The following is a 21,282-nucleotide window of genomic DNA, read 5'->3' on the forward strand; positions in this document are numbered from 1 at the left end:
AAGCGCAGAGGGGCCGAAGGAACTACACTTGCCAGGAGCCTTTGGGTCCGCAGGCGGAGCGGCGGCGGCAGTGGCGGGTGGTTTGTAAGTTCAGCGGCACCCGCTCCGGCTCCGGCTTCGGCTTGAGAGGTGTGAGGACCCCGGCCTCGGAGCGGGACTTCTTGTGGGGAGGGACTTAAAGAGCTGGTTAGTTTGCCGTCCTGAATCCAAGCGGGCCGGCGGTGCGCGGAGGGACCGGCTCGGCCCGTGGGAGCGCGTCGGTCGGCGGGGGGTTCCCCGTTCCGCGGTTATTCAAAGCTGTGGACTTGAAAGATTTGCTGTGGGTCGGTGGGTTTCAATGACGTTTTCTTTGGGAGACCAGAAATTCACCTCCCTAAGCGACCAATTGGTTTTCAAGACCTGAGGGTGGGTTTGAATTGTTTGTACCTACAGTTTCTGCCTCGCGTTGCAAAGAATTTAACTCCTCCCCCGGTGCTTTAAAGAATGCTCGTGTGGCAGTTTTTGGAGGTCTTAAGTCTGTCCGTTTGTTTCAAACAGATTTTGATAATAGGAAAATCTGAGTTCACATGCTAATAGTCCTTCTAGGCATTTTGCTGAGTATGCTCCCTTTACCAAGGCCTTAGTATCAATAATAAATAACAGGTTATGGTGAAAAAACAGGATTTCTATGCATCATGCTGACAGTAAATATACTTTCAGGATCATAGTAATGAAATTGAAATGAAGCACTGGAGGTTTCTTTTATAGGTGGGGAGGAAAGATGTATTACCCAAAGCGAGGTCCACCTGCTCACTGCTCAAAAGCCAATAAAGAGGCAAGTTTTGTGGAAAGAAGACAGGACCTTCCCCACTCCCCCCTCCATTAGGTGGATGGAGGCACCTACATGGAGAAACAGCACAGTCAGCTCTGACAGTCATCTTGAAATCCGTCATGACAGTCCTCTGATTGGATGCATCTTGATTGTTTTAAGTACAGTTAATCTTCAGTTTCAGAGTCGGTTTGTTCACATTTTCTCAAGGCCGGGTCTCAGAATTGTAGCAGCTGTGTCATGGCTAGTGTCTGGTTGGTCATCATGGAGTTAACTTCTTCCACCTGGTGGGAATTTTAGTCTCTCCAAGAGAGCTCACCCAAATGGCTCGCAATATTATTACTAACCTATGACAAGAAACTACAGGGCCTTGATTTTGCTTAATGACTTACACTGTTACTGTTTTGTCCTGTATGCTTTTCTTTGCTTCTGCTTTTCCTCACTTCTCTGATTGAACTTATTCTTTGGCTGAAGTTTTTCCACAGACAAAAGGCAGGCTGAGGACCCCGGGGCAAGGACCACAGGGCCCTGTTCTGTTTCAGATGCAGACGTCTGAGTGCTGCATCGCAGTGGTGATGCCCGTTGTCAGTGCATCTAGACAAGTTTTGGAGGGAAAGTGCACTTGTCAGTCTAGGAGGAAAATTTTCTAGTTTTTTAAATAAAATTTGAGGATAGTTAATTTACAGTGTTGTGTTTCAAGTGAATAGAAAAGTGATTTAGTTATATATACATACATATTCTTTTTAGGTTGTTTTCCTTTCTAGGTTATTACAAGATAGTGTAGTTCCCTGTGCTATACTGTAGATCCTTGTTTACCTGTTTTATATGTAGTCGTGTGTATCTGTTATCCTCAGTTCAGTTCAGTTGCTCAGTCGTGTCCGACTCTTTGTGACCCCTTGGACTGCAGCACACCAGGCCTCCCTGTCCATCACCAACTCCCAGAGTATACTCAAACTCATGTCCATTGAGTCAGTGAGGCCATCTAACCATCTCATCCTCTGTCGTCCCCTTCTCCTCCCACCTTCAATCTTTCCCAGCATCAGGGTCTTTTCAGATGAGTCAGTTCTTCGCATCAGGTGGCCAAAGTATTGCAGTTTCAGTTTAAGCACCAGTCCTTCCAATGAATATTCAGGACTGATCTCCTTTAGGATGGACTGGTTGGATCTCCTTGTTGTCCAAGGGACTCCCAAGAGTCTTCTCCAACACCACAGTTCAGAAACATCATTTCTTTGGCGCTCAGCTTTCTTTATAGTCCAACTCTCCTTACGTGACTACTGGAAAAACCATAGCTTTGACTAGACATACCTTTGTTGGCAAAGTAGTGTCTTTGCTTTTTAATATGCTGTCCAGGTTGGTCATAACTTCTTCCAAGGAGCAAATCATCTTTCAATTTCATGGCTGCAGTCATCATCTGCAGTGATTTTGGAGCCCAAGAAAATAAAGTGTCACTGTTTGCACTGTTTCCCCATCTATTTGCCATAAAGTGATGGGACCAGATGCCACGATCTCAGTTTTCTGAATGTTGAGTTTTAAGCCAACATTTTCACTCTCCTCTTTCACTTTCATCAAGAGGCTCTTTAGTTCTGTTAATCCTAAACTTCTAATTTATTCTCCCCCCATCTGCTTTGGTAATCATATGTGTTTTCTATGTCTATCTGTTTCTGTTTTGTAAATAAGTTCATTTGTATCATTTTTTAATATTCCACATATAAATGATATCATTTAATCTCTGGATCCATCTATGTTGCTGCAAATGGCATTATTCCATTCTTTTTTTTATGACTGAGTAATATTCGATTGTATATATAGACCACATCTGTATCCATTCATCTATCAATGGACATTTAAGCTGCTTCCGTGTCTTGGCTGTTGTGAATGGTGCTGCTGTGAACATTCAGGTGCATATATCTTTTCGAATTAGAATTTTCTGTGAATATATGCCCAGGAGTGGGATTGCTGGATCATATGGTAACGCTGTTGTTAGTTTCTTTAAGGAACCTCCATTCTATTCTCCTTAGTTGCTGCAGCAATTTACATTCCCACCAACAGTGTAGGACGGTTCACTCGGTAGATTATGAACACAGAAACAAAATGCCACTAATAATGAGACGAATGCCAAAATAGTGATGTCAGAGACCTCTAGGAAGACAGATAAGAGGCTGCCTCGTGGGCGGGAAGGGAGTTATAGGAAGAGGAGGAAGGGACAATAGGAGACGGTGCCAGATAAAGCCTTGGGGTGGTGGTGACTTGTTCTGGAACTAGGAGGAACACTGCTTCCCTGGTTGGGCAAAGAAGCAGTATTGGACTACAGTCAGAAGCATTGAAAGTGGTTAAAGTGGGTAGTAGTGGATATAGATAGTGACTTGTTTTTCTTTTGGTAATCAAATAACTTAGACGAGCTTTAACTCCCTTAGGTTTTTTGTTGTTGTTGTGTTGTGCTCATTCGTGTCTGACTCTTTGTGGCTCCGTGGACTCTGGCTTCTGTGTCCATGGAATTTCCCAGGCAAATACTGGAGTGGGTTGCCATTTCCTCCTCCAGGGGATCTTCCAGGGATTGAACCCAAGTCTCTTGCAAAGGCAGATTCTTTACCACTGCGCCACCAGGGAATCCTGCTCCCTTATTTTAGGTCTTTTGATTGATCATCATTTGTGTAAATTGATCCATAACTGATTGAATCAGAGGGAACGTCGATTTTTGATCCTCTCAGTGTGGATTTTTTAAGGCCATTTAAAAAAATATGTAACTAATTCCCTGATTGCTTTGCTAAAGTCTTTTATATAAGAAATACTCAGTAGATTTTTGTGCTAGGTTGAGGTTTGGGTAGAATAGCTTATTTGTTTTCTGTCTTCTTTCTGCAGGTGTTGGAAATTAATAACTGTTCCATCTTTTACATTATTTAAATACAGTACTGTCATTGGACCAAAATGTTTCTGATGCCAACCTCTTCAGAGTTAAACAGTGGGCAGAACTTCTTAACTCAGTGGATGGCGAATCCTTCTCGGGCTGGGGTCATATTAAATCCTGGATTTCCTATTTTAGAAGCAGAGGAAGAGAAGCCAGCAAATGTGAACTTTTCTACCAGCTTTCCTATTAAAGCCACAAAATTTTCAAATAGTTTCAGCTTTATAAGGGAAGAAGATTCACTTCATGAAGAACAGAAATTGGAGCCTAACAGCCCGTACAAGTTACAGTCAGATAAATCTGAACCACAGAGAGTCTTTCCTTTAACTAAAGAGGGGCCACAGATAGTGGTGGCACGTCAGGATCCTCCTGGACAATGGGAAGATAGCAAAAATGAGTTTATCACAGATCTTTTGAGTGAATTCAAAGAAGTGCCTTATAAAGACCCACTTGTTAAAAAGCTTGAACAGGTAAAATGGGGTTTGACGTGATATGTATGTGTATGATTGCACAATTATTGCAGGTTTCTCTTTACAATGAAAAGTCATCTGTTCCAGGTCTTTGTTTATCTTTTACTCATAATATCATACTTTGTCTTTTGTCTGAGGTGAAACATTAAAACATGATTAATATGTAAGATACAAATATAGCACTTAAAAATATCTTCCTACCTCATTTTCTAAAAACTAATTTAGAAATGATTGATCAAATGTTAGTTGATTATAAATGGACTGATACCGATCCTACTTTAAGAATCAAAGGATTCATGTGATTTTTTTTTTTCTCTTTCTTAGTTGAGAGTTTAGAGTTTTGGTGGCAGATTAAGTTACTTAGGGATCCCTCTTTGGAATTTTCTATTAGAGAAGATACAAGAAGGGAGCTAGGAGGGATTAAGATTAATGTAAGGAGCAGAGGCCCATAAAGAAATAGTAATCTTAATCAAGTTAATTTTATGTCTAAAAAGCTGAAAGAAGAGCAACAGAAGAAGCAGGAGCAGCTGAAGAGGCGGCAGCTCGAGCAACTGCAGAGGCTCATGGGTGAGCAGGAGGAGCTACTCGCCTTGGTGTCTGGGCAGCAGACACTCCCAGGTATTTATTGTGAGGCCTTTGGTCAGTACAGTGGTAGGCAGTTATACACATTTCCTGTCTTTAGTTGTTTGACAGGTTATTTCTTCCATTTCTCTGTCATGTTGCCAACTCCAATTTTAAGCCAGACAACTATTTAACGGTAGTGGTGTAATATAATACAAATGAGGGAACTGCGCCATTCTGGAGCATGTGTGCCCTACTTAAAGACATACACATTTATTTATAAAATAAAATTTTAAAAAGACCCAACAGAATAAAAGATGCGGAGCTGAATTTGACCTAGGGCTACTGAGGTACAACCCCTGCCTGATGAATGAAAAACTGATCAGGGTCATAAAAGTGTGTATGTGTAGATGCCATTCTGTTCCACTAATGAGCCATACCAGAAATACTTTCTGGGGTAGTACAGGAGAGCTTTTCTGTTGAATGCTAGATCAGTTAATAGAAAGCATGATGTACTTATGGGGACAAGCAAGCAGTTGAAAGGTGATCTGGAGCAGTAAATTTGAAAGTTTTTTGACCAGGTTGCATAGTAACAAAAACATTTAAAATCATGACTCATAATTTCAGAGAAATTTCATGAATCAGTTCTTATTCACATGCCTGGCAAGTAGCAAGGACATTTCAAAATGGATTGTGTCCCATGGTTTGAAAAACAGTGGTCAGGGGCAGTGTGCTTGCTTCTTGGTGCTGCCTTTTAAGAGACACACTTTACTGATTGAGTGGAGCACCTGTTCTCTTGAGAGGCTGTCCTGGACGTAGAGAATACAAAGAAGAAAGATCTTGGTAGGTGTGCACGCAGATGTGGCTGGATGGTACCTTAGGCATGGTGGTAGCGCTGGTGACAAGGAAGGCAGCAAATGAAGAATGGCTCAGGGAATTTGGATGTTTATCTTAGAGAATATGGTATGTATCTGGAAATAACTGAGTGGTTCAGGGTTCTTTTATGGAGGACAGAAAAATAATAATCACGATCACTTATATAATAGCTGTGATAGTTTCCTGGGTAGAAATAGCATATGATAGAGCAATAGAGAAGCAGGTTTTAAAATTACTAATGTGAGAACTACCTCCATGGAGTTATGTAACAGTTGTTTTAGGGCAGTTCTCAACATTTTTTGGTTTCAGGACCCCATAACACTCTTAAATTATTGAGGACTCCACAGAGTTTGTATTATATGGGCTATAGCTATTGATATTTACTGTGTTAGAGAGTAAAACTAAGAAATTTAAAAACTAATTTCTTTATAATAATTATGTGCTATAAATAACACTTTTTAACAAAAAAAAATTTCTAAAAAATAATTGAGAAGAATGGCATTGTTCAGTGTTTTTGAAAATCTCTAACTTTTGCCTTCTAGAACTCAGGTGATTCTCATAGCTACTTTTGCCTCCCATCTCTTCATTTATGTTGTTTTGGTTGATGTGTGTGAAAAAAAATCCAGCTTCACAAGGACATGTGATTGGAAAAAGGAGAAAGCTTTTTCAAATAACGTGGTTATTTCTTTGATATTCCACCAAACTTAACAAGTGGTCATTTCTTAGCTGTTATTCACAGTATGGAATCAATCATATTAATGAACTTTCTGTGCTCTATTATATTAAAATACATTAAAGTATCTTGACATTTTGAATGGACTTTTCATCATCCATGCTTTGGTAAAATCATGCATTGGTTATTTGGAAAATAATAGTTTCTTGAGTTAGGTAGGTTCTAAAAATATTGATAAATTTCATTATAAAGTATTAAAATTTATATGTATTAATGCTACCACAGATCTCATCATAAAAGTCTTGAAATATAAAGCTTTCAAGCTCATGGTGATGGACATATTTTCCAACATTCTGATTTTTACTTGAAAGTTCGTACTTTATCATTGGCAAAAAATACTGTCAGTTTCCTTGAAATGTCTGGGTCAGTTGTTTCATTTTTGAGAAAATGTTCTGCCAAGTACTGTGGTTTAAATCAGCATAGTTCGTCATTCTTTCAAGTAGAAATAATCCTTGAACGATCAATTAGTTGAGCTTATGGCTGAAAAAATTTCACAGCCCATGGCTTAGTTTACAGCAGAAGTGATTTATGCATACTTCTCATTTTGTCCTATAAAATATTCAGAAGACATGAACTCAAGAGTTAAAATTTAAGTAAAAAATTAATAATTTTCCTGCTTGCTTTGTCTGGGACATTCTTCAGTAAAGCTGTTGTTAGTTTTCGAGCTGAGAGTGTGGTGGTGAGCACAGTGGGTCCTGCTGTCCTGCTTTTGAGTGAGGTCCCCAGGAAGCTCCCCGATAGTGCATGCGATCAGGGTACACATGCACAGTGAGAAGGCAGATACTGTCTCAGTAGTTCTGAAGGTAGCTTGGACATTGGTGGATGCCCTGACAGAGTCTTGGAGACTGGGAGTGTACAGACCACACTTTGAGGACTGCTGCTTTGGGATTTTGCTCTTCTGTCAGAGATGTCTTTTGGCTGAAGTGGGATGACTATTAGTCAAAAATATTTAGATGGGAGAATATTGTTATTAAAGAAGGCAGGTTGAATCTGATATTCAGTGAGGACCTGCCTGATTTCCAGTTTTATTTGTGGGCTAGGGGTGAAGCAGAGAGTAGAAGACATAGGTGGCGTGCCTCTTTTATGAAGTACTTCCCACTACGTCTTATTTTTTTGGCCATGCCACATGGCTGGTGGGTCTTAGTTCCTGGACCAGAGACTGAACCTGCACCTCCTGCAGTGGAAACACAGAGTCATGACCACTGAACTGTCCCGGAAGTCCCCCCCCCATTGTGTCTTTAATTCTAAGTTTAATTGAAACAATCTGGGAAAATAGGAGTAGTAAATTTCAAGGGGCTGGTACAGCAGGCAGGATGGCTAGTGTTGCCATTTTCTCTAAGAATTGTATCTTCGATATACACGGAAAGGGAATCTTCTGTCTGTTTATTGGGTGATTTCAAAAGCAGAGACTTAAGAAACAGAACAGGCAAAAAGTATTACAGGAAATTTAGGGACTACAGAAAAGTACAAAACAAAATCACCCATCATTCCACCACCTGAGGTCACCAGCATCTTAATGGGAACATAAAGGAAAAATGCTTTCATGTATTGTAACGCAGAGCAGTTATTGATTGTGAAGGAACAGTTCAAATTATTTGTGACTGTCTGCACTGGTGCTCTGCATTTAACTGTTTGTCACAGGGCTTAGAGTTGACAGCTCCAGGCAGTGCTCACGTATGGAGGGTGAATGGTGCCTTCCACAGTTAGGTAGGCTGCAGCTCTGGCGTGTGAACACTGCACGAGTCATGGTGTAAATGCACTTTCAATCAAAAGCCTGCAGAGGTCACTTTGGACACTTAAAATTTCATGATTTTGTTAAGCATAGTTTCCTAATAATGAGGAAAAAAAGTTCTCTCACTTTGGAGAAAACATAGGTGCCATTAACAGGTAGAACAGAAAATGTTATAGAAAGTCATCAGTTTTGTTGGTTTTCTTAACTGTAAGGTTTAACTCCACTGCCTGATGACCAGAGCCAGAAAAAGTACAGACCTCCGGGAAATTCAACCACTGTAGAGAAAACCACGCCCTTCTTGCCATCATATATCTACCAGAATCAAACCCAAGAAAAAAAACACCCTTCTAACATTTTATCCAGTGAACAAAACGACTTCTGTAGAACTACTCATCAGGATTTTGTTTTAACTTCAAGAAGTGGTGCTTCTCCCAGTGTGTTTTATGAGGCACAGTGTCAGGAAGCACTTGTGAAAAAAAATGATTTGAAGGAAGAAAACGATAACTATTCTAAAGGTGAGTTACTTATTTTTCTCTCTTTATAGTTAATGGACAGTGTCACCTAGTTGTTCTAAGACAAGTCCTGCATTTTTTTTCTCCTATTCGTCTTTTTTTGTCCTCCTAAATGTTTGTGTATTTATTTATTTGGCTGTGCTGGGTCTTAGTTGTAGCATGCGAACACTTAGTTGTAGCATGTGGGATCTAATTCCATAATCAGGTTTGAACCCGGACCCCCTGCATTGAGAGTGCAGAGTCTTAGCCACCAGACCACCAGGGAAGTCCATGCTATGTCTTTAAATGAGAGATCCTAACTTCTGTACAGCCACTGAGCCCGTACACCACTGTGTCTGGTTTGGACACAGAATTTGACTTTCCAGGAACAAGTTGCAGGATGACTCTTGCTGACATCAGACCTTGCCGTGGTAGCATCAGGTCTTCAGAAAGGGAGGCGGTGATTTCTGCGTGGATCATTTTTCTCGAGAGCTTAGGAAAAGTTTGAAATCAATTTAAAAAGTGTGTGTTGGTGTTGGGGAATACGATTGAAGATATGACATGTGAACAATAGATTAGTGGTGGGACTTAACTACTTGTAAGAGAAATCCCTCCGACACCCTTACTGTACCTCTGTGTTCCCAGCACCCAGCATGCTCCTGCCAGAGCATTGGCTCTTAGTGTCTGCTTGTTGCAAACTCACCGAACTCTTCAGGCATTTGTAGTGTAAAGTTCTGTTTCTGTGCTCACTCCTTGACCTTTTTTTCTTTCCATATTTTGTAATCATAGAGTGAGTATTGTGTAATAAATTATGTTCTTTTCCCACTCAATGTGGAAAGTGCTCATGGCACTTTCTCTAGCCTTCATAACCATAATTTTAATGTTATTATGCAGATCATCAAATAATATGTCTTTATTTCATGTTCTTTATAGTAGGACTGAATCATTTCCAGTATTTTTAATTTTAATTTGCTTTTCAACTTTAATGGTGTTTTTATGTAGATGTTCTTTAGAGTCAGATATAGAAAAACAAATGATACGACAAAAAGTCTTTACTCAATACTTAGAATTGGGCACTTTTTGTGGATAATATCTTATTCCTAGTTTAGAGTAATTTCTTGGTATAAAAAGGTCGAATGTCTTTTCCCAATTTTTTATACAGTACATTCCCTTAACCTTTTCATCTTTATTTGGTGGCACTGAGCAGCATGTGAAACTTCCCTAACCAGGGATCAAACCCTTGCCCCTTGCAGTGGAAGCATGGAGTCTTAACCACTGAACTACCAGGGAGGTCCCATTAACCTTTTATTTTGGCAAATTTGAAACATCCAGAAAAGTTGAAAGACTGCTGCAGTGATTACCAGTGTACCCACCACCTAGATGCAGCAATTGAAATTTTTCCATATTTACTTTGTCTTTCTATATTTGTATGTTATATATATCTGTGTCTATACTTAAATTTATCTGTTTATATCTACACATATTGATAGTTTGCTCAGTCATTTCATCTCAAATTATGTGGCGATGTTATTTTATATAATTTCAAATATCTGGAAAAAATTAGGACATTCTTCTATATAACCACAATACTATTAATATTTTTGTATCCAGGGACCTTAACTATGGAAGTGTAATTTAGAATGCTCCCTGTGATCCCAAAATTGCCTCTTTAAGGTATTTTTTAAAAGTAGGATCCAGTCAAGTTATTGTATTACATTCAGTTGCTACAATTCTTTGAGTCTTTTATAACTTAGAAAATTTCTCCCCCTTAACATTAACTTTTTGAATGATGCTGTGTTTTAATTAGGGTTTTTTAGTTTTCTTTATCATATTAAAGAAGTCCTTGAGTGTTTTAAAATATTTGGTATACATTGTTTAACTAAATTTTTTTTTTTTTAGCATAGTAACTTGTAAAATTCTCACATTTTAAGACTTTAATCTGCTTTTTTTATTGAACTAAATTGCTTCTAATTTTTATTCTAGGAGAAGGTATTTTACCATGTTTGGAGAAAATGACGGAACAGATTCAGGAAGGGAATGATACGAACTTAAAAAAAATTGGTGATTCCTCAGAAGTGGTTAATATTGAAGAAAGGTATCATTCATGTTGAAAGGAATTTAATATGATGTCATTATTATTGGTACTCTCTTTGTTTGAAAGATCCATAGTTTTCTTGTTTTTGCTTGGATGTGCTTTTAAGTATAGGATTGAAGATCCAGCTTATTCCATATTGTCAGCAACAGTAAGAGGTGGGGAAGATAATCAGTTAAAGTAGCCTTGACATTGTACTGGGAGAATCTAGCAGTTGTTTCACCTAAGGGAAATACCTGGATAAAACTGATATTCTCTCAAATAGGTAAATCCTGTTTTGGAGAAGAGAAAGATCATATACTGGAGTTTCACATATGGTATCATTTATAAATAATAATTGAGTGTGGTTATAGAATTTAAAATTTAATTTTATATTGAGATAAAATATCAATAGTGAGGTTGTTTATTATTTTCTTAAATATTTTAGTATTTGTTATGGAATGCTAAATGATTTGTTAATATTATTAAGGATCTTAAAGAATATTTATTTAATGAACTATTCTTGGAAACATATTAGTTATATAATGAATATGTTACTTTAAAAGTTAATCTGAGGTCAGTAGGTGGACTTCAGAGGGGCTTTTTCAAATCACATGTAGAGACATGTATTTCTGTTTTTTGGGAGATGGAGTGGAATTGTAGCTTTTAATAGATTCTCAAATGGAATTTGTGATGTTAGAAAAGATTAGCTCTCAGTCAGAGGTGTCTATCAGCCACACTAAGTGTAAAGTATTTACCACATCATGGTTTGCATGTTACATAACTTTATTTTTATGATTAGGCCTATTAAAGCTGCTATTAGAGAAAGGAAACAAACTTTTGAAGACTACTTAGAGGAACAGATTCGGTTGGAAGAACAAGAACTGCAACAAAAACAGCTAAAGGTTAGCATTTCTACTATTTTGATCCAGTTATCTAAGGCTTTAGAGATTTGTTTATAATTTGCTTAAAAATAGCTTTGAGATTACTTGGATATACCAGAATTAATTCAAATATTCCTTTATTTTAGGAAGCAGAGGGATCTTTGCTTATCAAAGCAAAACCAAAACATCCATTCTTAAAACGAGGAGAAGGTTTAGCCAGATTTACTAATGCTAAATCTAAGTTTCAGAAGGGGAGAGAAAGTAACCTAGTCACCACTCAGAGCATTTCAGAGGACCAGCCTGTGTTTAAATCAGATAAACAACAATTCCAGCGGAAAACTGCTCTTATAAATAAAGAATTCTGTACAGAGAACCTTCCTGTTAAAAAGAACAGTAAAGTCAGAACCAAGTGTGGTTCTCTCACACTCAGTCAGAAGCCAAAAGTGCTTAAAAGTAATGATAGGAAAAGTCTCTCTCCATCGGGATTGAAAATGCCAGCCGGGAGGAAATGTGATGGGCAATTCAGAGAGCAGGTCAGTTTAGGAAAAAAAGTGGAATCTAATAATAAAGAAAATGTACCTGAGTGTACAGAACCTTGCGATGTTGGTTGCACAATCTGGAATAAGGCACGCAGTAAAGACAGACTTCCCATTTCCACAGGACTCATCAGCTGTATGGCTTCTCAGAGCCCAGCAAGTGAGACTTTGAAAAGGTCAGAATCTTCTCTTGATGTTTCCCTTCAGAAAAAGTTAGAGAACTGGGAACGAGAAAAGGAAAAGGAAAATTTGGAATTAGATGAATTTTTGTTTTTAGAACAAGCTGCTGATGAAATATCATTTTCTAGTAACTCCTCATTTGTACTGAAGATCTTAGAGAGGGACCAGCAGAACTGCAGAGGTCGCCGGCTGTCTTCTACCCCTGTCAAAGGTGTGCGGGAAGAGAAGACAGCAACACCGGGTTCTGTTAGTCAGCATAACCAAAACGAGGATCTGGACCATGCCCAGTGTGGAAGCAGGGCTGAGTGCGAGGTTGCTCCCAGACAACTTGATTCAGTGTTCTCACCAGGAGGTTTGTGGGCACCGTCCTGTGAAGTCAGGAGGAGAGTGTTCCAAACGAACCCTCCTGAGAGGCAGACCAGGTGGAGTGCAGGCGATGGTGAAGGTGTTACAGACAGTGATCATAGCACCAATTTGGAGGAACAGCTTGACGTCACTATAAAGCCGTCATCTGAGGGTAAGGAAAGGAGTTTCAGCAGCAGAGAAGATAGTCCGCAAGTCTGTGATGGTAAGGGACCTTTTCGGGACACCACGACTCAAGAGGAAGAGAAAAGGAGAGATGTTGATTTAGATTTGTCTGATAAGGATTATAGCAGTGATGATTCTCTTATAATAGAAAGCTTGAAAAATAAAGTTTCTGATTCCTCCAGAAGACACTCATCTATAAGTGTGAATAAAATTGACTTTGATGATGAAAGAACTTGGACTGACCTTGAAGATAATTCATTTAAACATGATGGTGTTCTTGGGAATGAAGCCGTTTATGGGACTCCCCAGACAACCTGCCCTAACAAGAGTGAAATGTGTGTACTGGACAAAACGATAAAAAGGAAGATCGTGCCAGTCAAGAAGGGAGAAGACTTGGGCAAATCCAATAGGGGCCCAAGCCCTCCTCCTACCTCAGATCTGATGATGGAATTCTTTCCTTCTCTGAAATCGAAGTCAAAGTCACACTCACACTCGGGAAATGATCCCAAGCTAAACACAAGTCAAGACCACCCACCTGGTATGTCAGAGTATTGTAATGAAATGTTGTAAGTTTAAATTTATTTTATCAGTATGTTGTCAGAATGTTTCTTAAAATCTTAATCTTTCTAGTTGCTCAGTAGATACCTAGTAGGTGTTTGTTAAGGTTTGAATTCTTTTGTGAGTCTAAATAACGTAATAGTCACACACACACACGTTCGCACGCACACACTAGTATAAGAGATTTGGAAGAATTGTGATTGCAGATTTTTTCAAATTTTAACCTGTGTCTTATTGCCAAGGCTTTAAAATTAATTACTGTAAGGTGAGATAACATTTAAGTTTCTTTAATAACCAAGGGCTATTGGGCTTCTCTCATAGCTCAGTTGGTAAAGAATCTGCTTGCAATGCAGGAGACAGGGGTTCAATTCCTGGGTCAGGAAGATCCACTGGAGAAGGAAATGGCAATCCACTCCAGTATTCTTGCCTGGAAAATCCCATGGACAGAGGAGCCTGGCAGGCTACAGTCCATGGGGTCGCAAGAGTCGGACACGACTTAGCGACTAAACCACCACCAACAACCAAGAAATACCCAACTTGTGGTTGGTGTTACTGTGTTACCTCCACTTGTGCACACTATTTTAAATCAGTTTTTTTAATGGTCTCATGCATTAACTTGCTAAATATGATGAAGAAGAAATAGAGTAAAATCCAAGTTTCCTCTTTTCCCCAGACCTGGGCTCCTAGAGACACCAGCTTTCCCATTTCATTTGTTTATTCTACCAAGATTCCATGCATATGAAAGTGTATGTGTGAATGTGTATATAATTTGCCTTTCTACACAAATGTAAACACACTTTGTATATACTGCTCTACTCCTTGCTTGTAATACATTTTGAAGATTGTGCTAATACACATCTGTCTCATTCCATTTCATGGCTGTAAAGTATTTAGTTGATGGGATGGACTTTCTAAACTTCTATTGAAAACAGTTTTTCATTCTTTTATGGATATTATAAACTCGAATGTCTAGCAAACCATGGGTGCTTTAAAATATAAGCTATTTTTTAAAAATAGTATATTTTGCAGGAAGGTTGGAAGCTTAAAGTATAGAAGCAAAAGTGTTTATAACTAAACTATCCTAAGGTAACTGTGATGTATTTCTTTACATTTGTTTTTCCTATGTATTTTTAAGGCATATAATTGGTCTTATCCTTTTTGACCAGTTGTATGCAGTGCTTTGGCCATATCATTAAAACTGTGTACTTTAAAAATGGTTGCAGAGAATTATATTAATGTAGCATAATTTTATTTAGTAGTTTCATGTTGAACATTTCAGTTGTTTTTCACTATTAGAAATAACACTGCAGTGCACATTTTTGTGTAGAATGACTTGTATGATTTTATAAGTTCATTCTTTAACTAGATTTTTAGAAGTGGGTCAGAGGGGAGATACATGTATTTTAGTCTTGTGATATAAATCAAGGTTATTTTCCAAATGGATGGTTGAAGGACAAAAATATAGGCTATTCTGTTAAGTAGCAAATTTGATGTGGAAAAGGTCTTAGTTTGTATTTCTTTTATTGATGGGGGATAAACTTTGATTTTGGTGTTGATTAGTGATTTAGATCTCTTGTGAATGCTTATTCATATTCTTAAGCTGTTTATGTGTATTTGTTCAAAAATTTATTTGAATGAGCGTTAAAATGTATAATGTTAATTTGTCATCAGATTGTTTTTTGAGGTAGAATGATTTGATTCTTCAAGTTTAGATTGCCCCATCTGCAAAGCTAGGCCATTGTAAATTTTTTTGTCTTTTAGAAGTATTGTTCCTAATGCTTTTTAGTAATACAGGTATTGAGAATATTTTTGGCTCTTAGGGTAATAGCTAGCTAGTGTTTTGCTGCTGAAAGCTTTTTGTGAAGTTCAGTATTTGTGGCTTATCTTCTAGGTGGCAATGCTCGATCTCAAGTCTTGAGAGAGAAAATTATTGAATTGGAAACAGAAGTAGAAAAATTTAAAGCTGAGAACACATCTTTAGCTAAACTTCGCATTGAACGAGAAAGGGCCTTGGAAAAACTCAGGTAAGTGGGGGGAAATGTACAGTGATCCAGTTATATCTTTAAGATTATATCTAAACTATTTGAAACAATTTCTGTTAATCTAGCAAGAGAAGGAAGTGAAATACATACCACAAAAGAATTTAATAAATTTAGATAAAATGACCTATTGTGGTCAAAGATGTGTTAAAAGGGGAATTCTCTGAGTGATGAGGTCATAAACTGAAGTTTGACAAGCAGTTTGGAGCTGTGAATTCAAGTGCCACCTTGGCCAGTGTATTACGTTCTAGGGCTGCTGTGACATAATGCACACAAACTGGGTGGCTTAAAACAACACATTTATTTTCTCACATTTCTGGAGACTTGAAAGACTGAAGTCAGGCGTCAGCAGAGACGTGCTTTCTCTTCTGTCTTCTCTTGGTTTCTAGTGATCCTTGGCCTTCCTTGGGTTGCAGCTGAACATGTGGTTGTTTCTGCCTCTGGGTTATTGAGAATAGTGCTGAGGAGCCACCCCGCTGTTCCACAGGGGCTGCGCCAGTTGTGTCGTGTTCATCTGCATGAGCCAGCCGAGCCAGCTCTGCATCCTGGGGATCAGTCATGGTGTGTTATTGCCTTTACTGTGCTGTTGAATTTGGTTTGCTAGTTTTTTTTTTTTGAGGAGTTTTACACCCTTATTCATCAGGCACATTAGCCTATAGTTTTCTTTCCTTGTGTTTTTGTCTGCCTTTGGTATGAGAGTGAAAACTAGCTTCACAGAATGAGTTTGGAAGTGTCCCTTCTTTTTAAAGATTGGTATTAACCCTTCTTTGAGTGTTTGGTGGGACTCACCTGTGAAGCCACTTGTCCTGGGCTTTCCTTTTGTGGGACGTTTTTGATGACTGATTCAGTCCTCTAATTTGTTACTGGTCTGTTCAGGCTTTCTCTTCCTTCTGGGTCCAGTTTTGGTAGGTTGTATATTTCTAGGAATTTGTCGATTTCTTCTGAGTTATCCAGTGTTTTGGAATATAATTGTTCATGTGTGGTCCTTTTTATTTCTGAGGTATCTGTTAAGGCCTGTATTTCTTTTTTTTCTTAGTCTGACTAGGGGTTTGTCTCCCCTAATGTGTGTGTCGTTCATTTAGTCACATCACATAAGTCCTATAGGCTTTCTTCACTCCTTTTCATTCTTTTCCCTTTTTTCCCCTCTGACTGGGTATCTTCAAGTCACCAGCCTGTGCGGTCACAGATTTTTTTGCTTCTGCTTGAGTCTGCTGTTGAAGTTCTCTGTTGCATTTGTTGCTTCATTTCTTTTATTCTTTAGCTCTAGAATTTCTTTCTTTCCTTTTTAATAATTTCTGTTTGTTCTTGTTTTGTTTCACATGTTGTTTCCCCGATTTCATTGAGTCGTTTATCTGTGCTCTCTTGTAGCTTGCTTGCTGAACTTCTTAAAACAATTACTTTGTGTTCTTTGTCAGGTGGTTTGTAGATCTCTGTTTCTTTGGGCTGGTTACTGAAGCTTTATTATCAGTTTCCTTTGGTGGTCTCATGTTTGCCTGATTCTTCCTGATCTGTGTAAACTTGTGTGGATGTCCTTGTATTTGAAGGAACAAACACCTGCTCCTGTCTCTAGATGCTGTTTCTGGCAGGTAAAGATCTTGTCCTGCTGGACTCCTGGACTGATGGGTGCCTCCAGGATCACAGTGGAATTGTAGCTGGCTCGTTGTGCTGGATCGACAGTGAAGGGGTTCACCATTTGATAGGCCTGTCGCCAGGGTTGCAGTCGTCTGTGGTTCCTGCCACATCCCCAGTGGACAGAATTGTTTCTTGGACCGAAGTCAGGCAGGGCTAAGGCTACGTCATGGGCTGCCTCCTGGACCGCTGCTGGGTCTGTAATGGGAGGTGTGTTTCCAGAGGTCAGCACAGGTGTGGCTCCTGCCAGGTTCCTGAGCATCTTCTCACTGGGCCCCCGGTCTGGCAGGACTGCCTCTGTACCCAGAGCAGGGCTGGAGCTGGGTCACCAGGTTGTTTCAGGATCTGTAGGCAGGACCAGGGTCTGTGGGTCTGCTTCCAGGGGCGTGGGTAGGCGTGGCTCCTGCCTCCTTTGGCCGTGGGGCTGTGTGCAGTGCAGTCAGGTTGCCGTTTGGTAGTTCTGCATGGACTTGCCTTCTCAAAGTGCTGTCCTTGATCTCAGGCTTCACCAGGATTTCTCAGTTACCTCCCAGGGTCCTTGAGTTCCCACAAAAGCCTCGAGTTCCCACTTTTGTCTGTGGATGGTGGTCAGATTGTCGTTTGTGTGGGAGCATGTGAGCTGGGACCCCATATTCCACAGTCCTGCTGTTGTCGTGCCGTGTGCTCTCAGCACAGCATCCAGAAAGACCCTGGGTTATGACAGCCCCAGACCAGTGTGCTGCCGCGCTCAACACCAGAGTCCTTGCCGTGGTCCTAGAGACCATGACCTTTATTAGTCCCCCCAGCCCCACCATGTTTTTGACATTCTCTCCTACTGTTCTGTCTCTTTAGCCACACTGTCCTCCTGGCTGTTCTTTGAACATGAGTCACATTCATACCCCGGGGCTTTTGCACATGGGGTTTCCTCTTCCTGGAGTACTCAGTCCAGATATCTTCATAACCGATCTATTCTGGTCCCTCAGATTTCGCTTCACATACTATCTCAGCAAGATGATTCCATCCATAATTTCAGTCCCCTGACCTCCATGTTTTCTAACCTCATTCCTTGCTTTATTCTTAACATTTCCAGTGTTCCATATATTTTACTTGTTTATCTTCATTGTCCTCTGTTGCTCCCACTAGAATGTAAGAAGCTTTGTAGGACTAAGGATTTTATTTTTTTCACTGTGTTTCTCCAGTTCCTAGCATAGTACCTAAGTCATAGTAGGTTCCCAGAAAATGCTTGCTGAGAGGGGCTTTACTGAGTTGATTGTTATTTCACTGCTGTTGATTGAAGGTGGAGTCACCAAAACCAGAAGCTGCTCCATTCCAGGCTGTCACTGGGGCTTCATTTTGTGCCACGTGTGGATTACAATATCGAGGTGGTCTCCTTAGATGATAATGTGGTTTGGTCATTTTAGGAAAGAAATTGCAGACTTTGAACAACAGAAAGCAAAAGAATTGGCTCGAATAGAGGAGTTTAAAAAGGAAGAAATGAGGAAGTTACAAAAGGAACGCAAAGTTTTTGAAAAGTATTCTACAGTTGCAAGAACTTTTCCAGATAAAAAAGAACGTGAAGAAATACAAGTATGTCACTTATTTATATTATATTCATAAGTTAGTATAGATGGCAGTCTTGTAAGAATTTTAGAATTATTTGTGTCAAAGAGAAATTGGGTATCAATGTATTAATCATCCATTGACTCAGCAGATAATCTGCAATACCAGAAACACCTTCCATAGTCATGGCTTTTCATTTTAATTTTTATTAAATTTTTTATTCTTTGGCTATGCCATGGGGATCTTAGTTCCCCAACCAGGGATCGAACCCTCGCCCCCTCCATCTTAACTACTGGACCTCCAGAGAAGTCCTGTACTCTTGACTTGTGAAGAGTAAAATATGTCAGTTCTTTTCTTACTAAAGACTTCCCCAGAAAAGACTACAATAATGACATGGATAAATTCAAAAGGTTGATTTTGAATTCCTTTTAACTTTACTGAAGAATAATTGAAATATATAGCTACGTGTTTAAAAGTATACTATCTGATGATTTGATGCACATATACATTGTGGAATAATTACCAAGGTCAAGTTATCTCTGAGTGAATGGGTGTGGAGAATGTCGAAGATCTGCCCTGAGCAACTGTCTGGTGCACAGGGCAACCTTGTTAACCAGTCACTGAGCTGTACTGAAGCCCCTCAGAACTTACACTCTTCTTACAGCTCAAAGTTCATGTCCTTTGACCTCCCTTGCTCCATTTCCTCTCCCTCCAGCTCCTGGAAACCAGCATTCTGCTCTTGGAAGTCAGTTTTTTCCCCCCTAAAATTCTACATGTAAGTGATACCATATAGTATTTGTCTGCTGCTGCTAAGTCGCGTCAGTCGGGTCCATCTCTGTGTGACCCCATAGATGGCAGCCCACCAGGCTCTCCCGTCCCTGGGATTCTCCAGGCAAGAACACTGGAGTGGGTTGCCATTTCCTTCTCCAATGCGTGAAAGTGAAGTCGCTCAGTCATGTCTGACTCTTAGCGACCTCATGGACTGCAGCCTACCAGGCTCCTCTGTCCATGGGATTTTCCAGGCAAGAGTACTGGAGTGGGTCGCCAGTGCCTTCTCCAATAGTATTTGTCTATCTTTGGCTTATTTGGCTTTGAATTCTTAAATTATTTAGATTTATGAGTTGCCATTTTAGTAGAATAGTTTATTTTCCCACATGATAACAGTGGTTACCAGTTAGAAATTGCTCACTTGTTGGTTGCACCCTACTGTTTTATAAATAGGAAGTTCAGGGAGGTAATGACCTTGCTTCATGTATTTTCATGGCACAGAACTGGGATACGAGCCTTGACCTCACCCAGGCCCTGGGTCTGTCTCTCTGACATCGAACCCTGGGAAGGGCCTTGACCTCACCTGGGTCCAGCCTCCGTCTCTCTCTGAAGTCACACTCAGGAAGGGCCCCTGAGCCCTGTTCCTCCCCCTGTTGCCTGTGCTGCTCTGTTGACTGCTGTGAGTCTGTGAGAGGGCAGGTGGGTGTCCATGCCCACACGTGTTCACGAGGTGGTGGGCCTCCTCACTCACGCCTCAGTCGGAGTGAGCTTGTGGGTGGTGGCGATGCTTTCTTGATTCTAAGCTTCCCTCTGCTCTCAGTCACTCCCCGTAATTTTTACCCACGTGGGTGCAGGTGGCTGATTTCTGTTTGTACAGTTGCAAGTAGCTTTCCTCGGATATCTCCAGGAGTTTCTTCACTTAGTCACTCAGTGCATCTGAAACAAGTCATTTTCTTAGACCCAGTTCTTCTCAGGAACTTCACATAGACCGAGTTTCAATCTCAGGAATTTCAGATAGACCCAGTTTCAGGGCTGGGAGTTCTGACTTCATTTATTCCCTTTGCCACTGTTCTTCCTTCAGTTATTCATGGATTCCTGTTACTGTTTTCTTCACCAGATAACCCCACTCGTCTCTTTCTATTTCAGTTAATATCTTAGTTTAGACCTTGATTACCTCATGGCTTCTATGTGGTGTCTGACTCACCCCCACTCCCCACCCCCCGACTCCTGGAATTTTGTTGATGGTATGAAGTGAGACTCCAGCTTGAACCCCATTCCTTTTCCTGAGGAACCCATTGTTTCTGAACTGTGATTCTCTAAGTCTTCCCTTTTCTGCTCTTTGTGTTGGGCTAGTGATCCTGGTTTGTTGATGTGTTGTCTCTTCTGTTGCATTGTTTTAATTCTAGTAATGGTGTTTTGTGGTTTTTTTTTTTTGGAAAGGCTTTGAAGCGGCAGGTATCTGATTTACAGGAAGATCTGAAACGAAAAGAAGCAAAGTGGTCCAGTACACATGGCCGTCTTAGAAGCCAGATAGAAATGTTGGTCAGAGAGAACACAGACCTCCGGGAGGAAATAAAAGTGATGGAAAGGTTCCGACTGGATGCCTGGAAGAAAGCAGAAGCCACAGAGAGCAGCGCCAGGATGGGTCAGTGTGTGACCGCCTCAAAGAAAGATGGGTTCTTGGTAAGTTTTGTCACCTTGTCTCTGTTGTCGTTTAGTCTCTCATTTGTGTCCCACTCTGTGTGACCCCATGGACTGTATGTAGCCTGCCAGGCTCCTCTGTCCGTGGGATTCTCTGGGCAAGAATACTGGAGTGGGTGGCCATTTCCTCCTTCAGGGGATCTTCCTGACCCAGGGATTGAACCGCGTCTCCCGTGTTACAGGCAGATTCTTTCCCACTGAGCCACCAGGGAAGCCTCTGTCACCCTGGGGAGATGCTGAATATTTGGCGAGTTGAATTCATGAAAAGATATAGAG

The 21,282-nt window shown here is 40.2% G+C and overlaps 1 protein-coding gene across 21 annotated transcripts in view; it reads left to right on the forward strand.

Annotated features, from left to right (window-relative positions):
* CPAP (centrosome assembly and centriole elongation protein) overlaps nucleotides 1-21,282 on the forward strand; it is a 41,667-nt gene that overhangs the window by 4,975 nt on the left and 15,410 nt on the right. For 4 of the 21 annotated variants that reach the window (XM_081549186.1, XM_081549192.1, XM_081549191.1 and 1 more), the window contains exons 3-11: nucleotides 3,668-4,180; nucleotides 4,675-4,798; nucleotides 8,295-8,597; nucleotides 10,557-10,668; nucleotides 11,447-11,549; nucleotides 11,675-13,310; nucleotides 15,222-15,354; nucleotides 18,399-18,564; nucleotides 20,746-20,988. In XM_081549186.1, the coding sequence (XP_081405312.1) occupies nucleotides 3,734-4,180; nucleotides 4,675-4,798; nucleotides 8,295-8,597; nucleotides 10,557-10,668; nucleotides 11,447-11,549; nucleotides 11,675-13,310; nucleotides 15,222-15,354; nucleotides 18,399-18,564; nucleotides 20,746-20,988 (3,267 nt within the window). In that variant the 5' untranslated portion in view covers nucleotides 3,668-3,733. Of the gene's footprint in view, nucleotides 1-4; nucleotides 406-3,667; nucleotides 4,181-4,674; nucleotides 4,799-8,294; nucleotides 8,598-10,556; nucleotides 10,669-11,446; nucleotides 11,550-11,674; nucleotides 13,311-15,200; nucleotides 15,355-18,398; nucleotides 18,565-19,252; nucleotides 19,313-20,745; nucleotides 20,989-21,282 lie in introns of those variants that run through there. The other 17 variants (XM_081549175.1, XM_081549180.1, XM_081549178.1 and 14 more) reach the window with 14 other exon arrangements.

Source organism: Giraffa tippelskirchi, chromosome 12 (assembly GCF_054371585.1).
Source record: "Giraffa tippelskirchi isolate mGirTip1 chromosome 12, T2T-mGirTip1v1.2.pri, whole genome shotgun sequence".
NCBI classification, from domain to species: Eukaryota; Metazoa; Chordata; class Mammalia; order Artiodactyla; family Giraffidae; genus Giraffa; species Giraffa tippelskirchi.